This window comes from Lupinus angustifolius, chromosome LG16 (assembly GCF_001865875.1).
Source record: "Lupinus angustifolius cultivar Tanjil chromosome LG16, LupAngTanjil_v1.0, whole genome shotgun sequence".
In the NCBI taxonomy this organism is placed as follows: domain Eukaryota; kingdom Viridiplantae; phylum Streptophyta; class Magnoliopsida; order Fabales; family Fabaceae; genus Lupinus; species Lupinus angustifolius.
Window position 1 is genome coordinate 5,283,056 of NC_032024.1, and position 10,093 is coordinate 5,293,148.

Below are 10,093 nucleotides of genomic sequence, written 5' to 3' on the forward strand. Positions count from 1 at the left end.
AAAATTTGAAGTGAATGCATATCATTCATTACTAGGAATCATAATATTTAATATTGTTCAATTTTGTTATTTTAAAAAAAAAAGTAAATATAAGATGTTAAAAATTGTATATTTGAGTCATAGAAAATATAAGATTAAAATTGTTTACATTTTAAAACACTAAATATGAGAAGTTAAATAATCTCTTTTCTTTTAAAGAGTATTATTGTATTGATTAATTTAATAAAATAGAAGAGAAGAAAAAAAGTGAAACCTTTTCTCTCTCTCTTGAAAAATCTGACAGGATCGTACTCATACACACTCTTAAAATAATTGCAGTTGCGTTCTCATTGATTGGAAGCTGTAAGAGAGAGAAAGAGAAAGAGAAAGGGGTAAAAGCAACAGTAGTAGTAGACTAGTAGTAGAACATAGCATAGCATGGCCACCAAGTAATTCAGTAAGTATCAACCGTAACACCATAAACTACAACAACTAGAACAAAGTACATAGAATACCATAGCTACTGCAAAAATTTCATCTTTTTCCAACCCCATTTCTTATCTTTTCTGGGTTTTTCTGCATTCTTTGAGATCCCTTCTCTTCTGGTTGTTCATTCATTGCTCCTTCAGATCTGTTTGCTTTTCAAGTTTATTCCTTTATTAAGCTTACTGAAAAGCACAAGCTACATATCTTTTGTTACTTGGTGTTGTTGGGTTCTGAAAGAATAGATATTGTAGCATGAAGTGTTCAGTTGAAAATTGGAACTTGGGGTGTTGGGGGTTAAGAGGAGTAAAAGCTAATGAGGCATAAAGCTATTGTCTTTTGTAGTGATACTGGTTTTGGTTGAAAATTGAAAGGTGGGAATCTTGTGGGTATTGTTTAGATTTGAATGCGGTTTTTTGTTGGTGAATGGGTTTAGGGGACATATAATAAGGATTATATTCTTCTATTGAAAGGGTTGTGGTTGTCATTTTTCCATAACTTTGTTGCTTATTTAGTCTACTGAAGAAGATTGCTTTGCAATCATTGATTTTGGGCTCAATTTTGAGGTGCTATCAACTGCTTTTCTTTTTTTGCTCGAATGAGACTTTCTTCAGCTGGTTTTAGTCCTCCACCCCTTGAAGGTTTGTGAAGTTGTTAACTCTTGCTTCTACATTCTTGTTCCTTTTTTTGTTTTTCTCAGCTTCTCTATTTTCAATTTTTTCCTGAAACTGTTATTTCATCCTCACTCATTAGGGATTATTGACATGGGTGTTGTGCTTACATATTTTTGAATTATTTGAGGTGGTAATGGAAATTTAACCTTTTTGGTAATTTAGTAAATCTATCTTTATGGCATAGCTCATAGATCAAAACAAAGTAAATATATTTGTTGAGATCTTGGCTTTGGGAGAATCAATTTTTGCTTTGAGACAAGTTATGGACTTTCTATTTTTCATAATATTCATGACATTGGAGTGGATTTTGCAGGGGAAAAGAGATGTCTAGATTCAGAACTTTGGCATGCATGTGCTGGTCCTCTTGTTTCATTGCCAGCAGTTGGAAGCCGTGTGTTTTACTTTCCACAAGGTCATAGTGAACAAGTGAGTAAAAAATATGGACACTGTATAACGTTTTCTTCTATGGTAACAATAAAATAATATTAAGAATCTTCAATTTCTCGGACTAAGCATGCTAATTTGGTTGTTGTTTCTGTCCCGGTGCTGCTTCTAATTTGGAGGATGAGGTTATTGTAACACTTTTGTTTAGAAAAATCTGTTTCATCTTTCACTCTGCTGATCCATGTCGCTCCGAGATCAGTTGTAGGCTAATGAACTCTAAAGTTTCAATATCTCTATATTCTTTTCTGCCTTATGTCTTAAATTACATGCTTAGACATCATCGTTCAGCGTTTTTTTGCGCAGGTGGCTGTGTCAACCAACAAGGAAGTGGATGCCCATATCCCAAACTATCCGAGCTTACCACCTCAGCTCATTTGCCAGCTTCATAATCTGACTATGCATGTATGCCTTGTTTGCTTAGTAATTACTTTTGATTTGATACAACCGGTTTATTTTGGTTGCTCTTGTTTCAGTTTCCCCATTTTCTGGCTCTTGCATCTTTTTTGTTTTAATTATCTATTTTTTATTCAGGCTGATGCTGAGACTGATGAAGTATATGCACAGATGACCTTGCAGCCTTTGAATCCTGTATGTAATCCTGTCCTAACTGTAAATGGTTTTATAAATTTTTTAGTTATATTCATTCTCGAGCCTTTTTGACCATGACCGTGTTTACAGCAAGAGCAAAAGGAAGCATACCTTCCAGCAGAGTTGGGCAATCCGAGTAAACAGCCAACAAACTACTTCTGCAAAACTTTGACGGCCAGTGACACAAGTACTCATGGAGGATTCTCTGTTCCTCGTCGGGCTGCTGAAAAAGTGTTTCCTCCATTGGTAAAGCATTGTCTAGAACTATAAGTCGTTCTAAAAATCTGTTAACTACTTATCAGATCTTTCAGTTGCTCACTTAACTTTTTTATTGTGACCTACAGGACTTCTCTCAACAGCCTCCCTGCCAAGAGTTAATTGCAAGGGATTTGCATGGTATTGAATGGAAATTCAGACATATCTTCCGGGGTGAGTTATATAAAACGGGGACTGTTTCCTGCATCTTAATTTGCATATATGGGAAATTTCGTGTTAGTTAGGACTCAGGTTTCATGCTGGGGGGTAAACGTTATTTGTAATGTTCGGATTTTTTATCTTTTGTGCAGGCCAGCCCAAAAGGCATCTTCTTACAACTGGATGGAGTGTCTTTGTGAGTGCTAAAAGACTTGTTGCTGGTGATGCTGTGCTGTTTATCTGGCAAGTAAATTTAATTTTTCCCGCTCATGAAAGGGTCATGCCACTGTTTTTGGGACAAATGATTTTATTTTACTCCACCCCATCAGTTTTCTCAGAATTTTGTATGAAATTTTTCCTTTGGCATATATGTGGCTGATTTGACTTGTCTCCATGCGACTTGCATGTCATTTGGGACATTCAGAAGAATATAGAGAAACATTCTTTTTTGATGTGTGGCTCAGGCTTTCAGAATTGCGGATGGTTCTTATTTCTCTTTGTTGAGCACTGCTAAACTTTGTTAGTTCATGTGATATCTTATCGTTGGTGTAACTCTAGTGTATTTTCTTCAATAGGAATGAGAAGAACCAATTGCTTCTTGGCATTCGGCGGGCAAATCGACCACAAACTGTGATGCCTTCATCAGTTTTGTCAAGTGATAGCATGCACTTGGGGCTTCTTGCTGCGGCAGCTCATGCAGCTGCAACAAATAGTCGCTTCACCATTTTCTATAATCCACGGTACAAGTAGTTCACATTCCTAAAACTTTTTAATCATGATATATTTCATTTGATTGACATTATTTTCTTCTTTATGAATTCAGTGCTAGCCCATCAGAATTTGTCATACCCTTAGCAAAGTATATTAAAGCTGTGTATCATACTCGGGTCTCTGTTGGTATGCGCTTCAGGATGCTGTTTGAAACAGAGGAGTCAAGTGTGAGACGGTAGATTCTCAATACTTTTATGGTTGTACATGATTATGTATAAATGCCCTTGAATATCAGATTAAAGTTTAGCTGACAAAAATTATCATTGTCAGGATAACATCGTGATTCATTTCCTAGAGTTTGTGATACATGTTTGTAACGTAAATATGTTATACTAATATATCTTTCTTGTGCAGATACATGGGAACAATAACTGGCATTAGTGACATGGATCCTGTTCGGTGGCCAAACTCACATTGGCGCTCAGTGAAGGTTTGAAAGAAATTTATTTTGATATTTCATGTCAAATTATATAATTAAGTTGAATGTTCTTTTCATATCCAAATATAATATTTTTAATGATTTATGACAGAGCATTATGGCGTCGTTCGACCCATGTAGCCGACCCCACCTAGTGGGATAAAGGCTCAGTCGTTGTTGTCGTCTATAATATTTTTAATATGTTGCTTCAGATACAGTTTCTATCTATTTAAAAAGGATTCTAAAATATGGCTTTGACTTGGATTTCAGGTTGGCTGGGATGAATCCACTGCGGGAGATAGGCAACCTAGAGTGTCTCTATGGGAAATTGAGCCACTAACAACATTTCCCATGTATCCATCGCCGTTCCCACTTCGGCTTAAACGACCATGGCCTCCAGGGCTACCTTCATTTCATGGTAAGCTTAACACCTTGCTGAGAATATCCACAATGATTATTTATTAATTGTACTGCCTACTTTAGATTCAATTTCAAAAGCTGATTACGTTTAAAGACTGTATGAATGGAAACTCATTCTCATTGCCTCCCAATTATCGTTGAATGAACTTCTATCAGGCATGAAGGATGAAGATTTTGGCATGAATTCTCCAATGATGTGGCTTCGAGACCCGGATAGAGGGCTTCAGTCTATTAACTTTCAGGGGATGGGGGTTAATCCTTGGGTGCAGCAAAGGTTTGATCCGTCCATGCTGAACATGCAAACAGATATGTATCAAGCTGCGGCTGCCGCTGCTCTTCCGGATATGAGGACTTTAGATCCTTCCAAACAGCACCCTGCTTCCTTAGTTCAATTTCCGCAACCACAGAACTTCCCGAACAGGACTGCCGCTTTAATGCAGGCCCAGATGTTGCAGCAGTCACAGTCTCTGGCTTTTCAAAATAATCAAGAGAATCAGCAGTCATCTCAATCTCAGGCACAAACTCAGATGCATCTTCAGCAGCAGCTACAGCACCAACACTCATTTAATAGTCAGCATCAGCTTCATCACAACCAGCAACAACAACCACAACAAATGCAGCAGCAGCAAAAGCAGCAACCGCAACAAATGGTAGATAATCAGCAGATTTCTAATGCAGTCTCTACAATGTCTCAGTTTATTTCGGCACCTCAATCTCAATCACCACTGATGCAAGCTATCTCTTCACTGTCCCAACAGCAAACGTTTTCTGATTCTAGTGCGAACCCTATCACTATTGTTTCTCCCCTGCACAATATCTTGGGTTCGTTTGCCCTGGATGAAAACGCCCACCTTCTGAACCTTCCTAGAACAAGCTCTTGGGTTCCTGTTCAGACTTCAACTGCATGGCCACCTGCCAAGCGCGTTGCAGTGGATCCTCTCCTTTCTTCGGGGGCATCTCAATGTGCTATGCTACAGGCAGATCAGTTGGGGCAGCCGCAGAGTACCATGTCTCAAAATGCTATTACATTACCCCCTTTTCCGGGTAGGGAGTGCTCAATAGATCAAGAAGGGAGCAATGATCCTCAAAATCATCTTTTATTTGGTGTTAATATAGAGCCCTCGTCACTTCTAGTTCAAAATGGGATGGCAGGCCTTAAGGGAGTCGGCGGCAACAATGACTCCCCAACCATGCCATTTCAGTCTTCTAATTTCATGAATAACACAGGCACTGACTCTTCGTTGAATCCTGGAATGACACATAACATTGGTGATTCAGGCTTCCTGCAGACCCAAGAAAACGCAGGGCAAGAAAACTCACCAAGCAAGACCTTTGTGAAGGTGAGTTTTCCCAGTGGGATTATTATGTTTCAACTCAACATTTTAATTTTCATCATTGTTCTTGTCTTGCATTTCTATTTGATAATTTTTTCTTTACAGGTTTATAAGTCAGGGTCCTTCGGAAGATCATTAGATATCACTAAATTCAGCAGCTACCATGAACTGCGTAGTGAGCTTGCTCGTATGTTTGGCCTTGAAGGCGAGCTGGAGGACCCTCTGAGATCAGGCTGGCAGCTTGTATTTGTTGACCGAGAGAATGACGTTCTTCTCCTTGGTGATGGCCCTTGGCCGTAAGTGTCCCACTGCCCTTGCTTTCTTCTGCCTTTTCTCCCACTCATCCTTTTAAATGCAAAACTGAAAACTAGAGAAACCTTTGCACTTAGCTTTTCAACAATATGGTTCTTTAATATACAACTAACATGTCATCTTCAGAAATAATGATGGAGTTGCATATACTTCTTTGCTTTTTGACCTTCCATATATGTTGTGGATTTAAAGTCCTTATTTTATCTTGAAATCAATCCATGCCTTTATTCTCTACATCTTTCTCACATACATGATCTTTCTTATATGTCAGGGAGTTTGTAAGTAGTGTATGGTGTATCAAGATACTTTCCCCTCAAGAAGTGCAGCAGATGGGCAACAACGGCCTTGAGCTTCTGAACTCGGTTCCAATTCAAAGGCTCTCTAATGGCATCTATGATGACTACATGAGCCGTCAGGACCCGAGAAGTCTAAGCACCGGAATAATAAGTGTGGGATCTTTAGAATACTAAATGATGTGACTGTCAATACTATGACATTTCTTCTATCTCTTGTAATATTATCCTTGCTTCTCAACCTTTTGTCCATGGTGGGAAGTGCTGCCTAAATGTAGTTTTATAGTCCTACTCTTTAGCCTTTTTGTTTTCCTGTTTTTCCTGCTAGGATTATTCATAAATATAATGCTGTAACTATATGGCATCTTGTTATTGCGCTAGCTACAATATATACCACACTTAATCCGTAGAAAATCAATGTGTGAAGATAGTTCTATCTTTAAGTTACATAACTTCATTTCTAATCTTGTTTTGGCTCAAATGTTTGTGTTTCATTACTTGTCTAAGTTACTTTTTGTAGAAAATATGGTAGAATCTTACCCTAAGTGGTTTGAGCATGTTAGGAGGAGACTGTTGAAAGTCTTTGTTAGGAGAGTAGATCAATAGAGGTTACTCCAATTTTAGAGATAGAGGGAGGTCAAGAAAAACGATAGACGAAATGGTTAGAAAAGAATTAGATATTAGAGTTGCTAATATATATGATTTATGATAGAGTATTATGATATCATAGATTCATGTAATCGAATTCACCTATGTTTTATGGTAGACAATGGATGTAATGTTGAAGTTTTTGACCTTAATGATTTGGCTGCTTCTTTTGTGCATTTTAGCATTGCTGGCAGCATGCACCATCTAATTTTGCCTATTATAATCAATTTTTTGTAATGTGGAAAGAAAGACAAAAACACAAATTATGATATTCTCATCCCAACTCATAGGAACCACCACTTTCCAATGGGCAATGGTCACCCCCACCTCATGGATAATTGTCTCTACCCTTAGACTACACAACCAAGTCAATCATAGTACCAAGACACCATGAGCTACTAAGTTTTGCACCACTGCCATGCGGCCTTGGTTGCACATCTAGAAAAAGGATGTTTGGGACTGGCTAAGATATGACAGATTCGAAGGTGAAGCTCGGAGATGCACGCAACGGCCGATCTTGAAGGTTGTAGATTTCAACTCTGATTTATGCTTCTCGCTGCAAAGCTTTTAGCAGTAGTGGCAGTTGACAATGGTGAGTCTCGGCACAACGATAGTATTACCTTGTGATATGGGGTAATGTTTTCAAAAGAGATATCGAAAACATGTTCTCATGTCACAAAAGTAGGGATGTGTTGGATGGTGGTGCATTCGTGGTTGGGTTGGGGTTAGATGAGTAAAGGTGAACATAAAAATCAACAAAACCTGTAACAAATCATAGATCCCTTAATCTTGACAATTGATCGTTTTTTCTTATTGATCCCTTAATGAGAAACAAGTTTGCTAGAAGAATCAAAACAGTGTGAAACAAAGGATCACAATATAAATACTTATGTGATGAGATACTATATATCAAATAATTAAGAAAAAATGGCATAATATGTAACTTTTGATGAGTACGAAACTGTACTAAGATACCATAACAACCACTCAATGCAACATACATGACAGCAATGGAGATGATGTTGGACTTTGGAAGACTTAGTTGAGTGAAGGATAAACCATTTGAGAAAAAACAAAAAGGTGGATGTGACTCTTTTGAACGAACAAAGATCATCTCCTAGTTTTTGTTTTTTCTTTTTATTTTCAATGACAAAAGTGTTATCCAATATATATGAAAGGATAAAAGTATCGTACCATATTAATCCTTTGTTTAATACTTCTTTAATCCTTTTGAACATGAAGAGGACACCAAAGCCATGTGACATGTCTCTCTGATCAATCAAGGATGGTAAACAAATCATCATGTCCTTCCATTAATTAGAGAGTGGCCTCCTTTGTCGTCTTCTTAGTTTTTGGCCATGCAAACTTTTCACCTTTCATGCAATGCTTTTCCTTCATCAATGGCAAAGTGAGAGATGTACATTTGTCCATCTTAATCTTATTTTTATCATTACTAGCTTCATGCTCTAGTGTCCCATGCATTTTTCATCTCCAAAGTTTCAAAATTCCTTGCCCTTATTACACTTTTTTGTTGTTGTTTTGGTGTGAAATCACAAATATTGTTCACGATAGACAATTCTGATTAAGTCGGATAATACTTCTACCAATGATAATACTCTTTGGATAATCAACTCAACTACGTTGTCAAGACTTAACTCAAGACTGATGGTTAACCAATTAAACCTTAGTAGTCGATCCACACGCTCCGTGGTGTTACATTCATACTCTATGGTTACTTTTCTTGTTGGAAAGCAAACTAGTTTGGAAGCAATATTTTGTTTCTTAGTTAATATGATTAACCAAAAGTAAAAGTACAGCAACAATGCTAATTGCAATAGCTGCTGTAAAGTCAAGGATTCCTAGTCTTAAAAGTATTAGTTGAGTTTAGGCATCTACAAAGAAAAGTAATAGATTATAGGGGACCCAAAAAAAGATGATTACCTTAAATTTAGTGGTAAGTCTAGATTCTGACTATAACTGGATAACTCATTCAAGAAAGTATGAGTTACTAGTCAAAAAATAGAGCACAATGATTGTAACAGTAAAAATGGTACCAAGAATAATTTGTGCCTATTGATTCTTCAATTGACACACCAATCAATGTCACATGCATGCAGAGATGTGGACCCTGATAGTGAAATAAAAAGCCCCCCTCTACAAGATAATGCATCATTATATGCCTATGTTTGACATAATGTGAAAAATCATTGCACTATATATGTATAAACTGTAGCTAATATATATAAGAATGTAAACAGATAAAAAGGTGTAAAAATAAGGTTATGAAATGTTTTTGTTGAAAAAGCTTTATTGATAGGTTATAAGACTCAAACATATAAACCTAGTTCCAGCCCTTCACAATTTTAGAAACTTTGATTTGTTTAGGTCTCTTCTCATACTGTATAACTTTCATTATTGTAAATTTATGCATGTCCTCCAAAGAATTAAAGAGCAAATTAAACACCAAGAGAATTGAGAATTAGTTACCAAACCACAAACACTAACACAATATATATTGACTTATATCAACCAAAATTTCTTTTTATAGTAAATGATAGAAACCAATTGAAATGTACATTTACCAGAAGTCTTTGAATATATTGGTGTCGGCAGATTTGACAGTAAGAAGTTTACTCTCATAACGTGCAGTATTATTATTCTTCAACCAATTTAGTTCTTTTTTCTTCTTCTTTTTCCTATGTAAGGTGTTTCATATTTCAATGAATGTGAGAAAGAGGATGGAAGAAAGTGCTTAATTGAGATGCACTTTTATTAGTTGTGGCATAAGGTAACTCATCCATTAGACATAGAATAATAAAGTTGGAGTTGAGTGTAGGTTTGTGCAACTTATTTTGATGCATGTTGTGGGGTTGCTGTTTTTGTTGGGACCTTATTTTCTGGGTATGGAATGGTGACAAGGTAGGGCACTATCTATAATAATAGTACCAATAAAAAGGTAGGGTTGGCAACCCAACAACCCTAACCCCACCTTTTTATATTTTTAGGTGAGGGTTTACTCTTTATTTTTCTCATTTTTTTTAGTTCATGTGATCATCAATATGCAAAAGTTAAATGAAACTCTACTAAGTTTGTGTTGTTATTTTTTATTCATGTTAATTTTACATTTTATGTCTTTCTTAAAAGAGAAAGAAATTAAGTTTTTTTTGTCACTTACACTTACACGAGTGTTATAAAACTCGGCTCGAACCGGCTGGTCCAACCGGTTCAACCATGAATCGGACATCTAATTAGTCTGAGCCTCTCATCTAATTGGTTTTGCATCAAATTGGGTTGACTAGGTCAGTTTAAGCCTAA

General features: G+C 36.7%; 1 protein-coding gene across 2 annotated transcripts; it reads left to right on the forward strand.

The window, feature by feature from the left end:
• LOC109329880 (auxin response factor 6) lies at nt 247-6,573 on the forward strand. 2 transcript variants are annotated; one of them, XR_002105591.1, is made up of 15 exons: nt 247-1,103; nt 1,450-1,562; nt 1,884-1,982; nt 2,112-2,168; nt 2,259-2,414; nt 2,513-2,597; nt 2,735-2,825; nt 3,158-3,322; nt 3,406-3,528; nt 3,708-3,783; nt 4,042-4,189; nt 4,348-5,531; nt 5,631-5,821; nt 6,109-6,370; nt 6,401-6,573. XR_002105591.1 is itself a non-coding variant. In XM_019563757.1 (15 exons), exons 2-15 carry the CDS (start codon nt 1,061-1,063, stop codon nt 6,305-6,307), a joined length of 2,730 nt encoding a protein of 909 aa, XP_019419302.1. In that variant the 5' UTR covers nt 247-1,009; nt 1,057-1,060; the 3' UTR covers nt 6,308-6,573. The 2 variants fall into 2 exon arrangements, 1 of the variants encoding a protein (XP_019419302.1); XM_019563757.1 differs by having other exon boundaries at nt 247-1,009; nt 1,057-1,103; nt 6,109-6,573.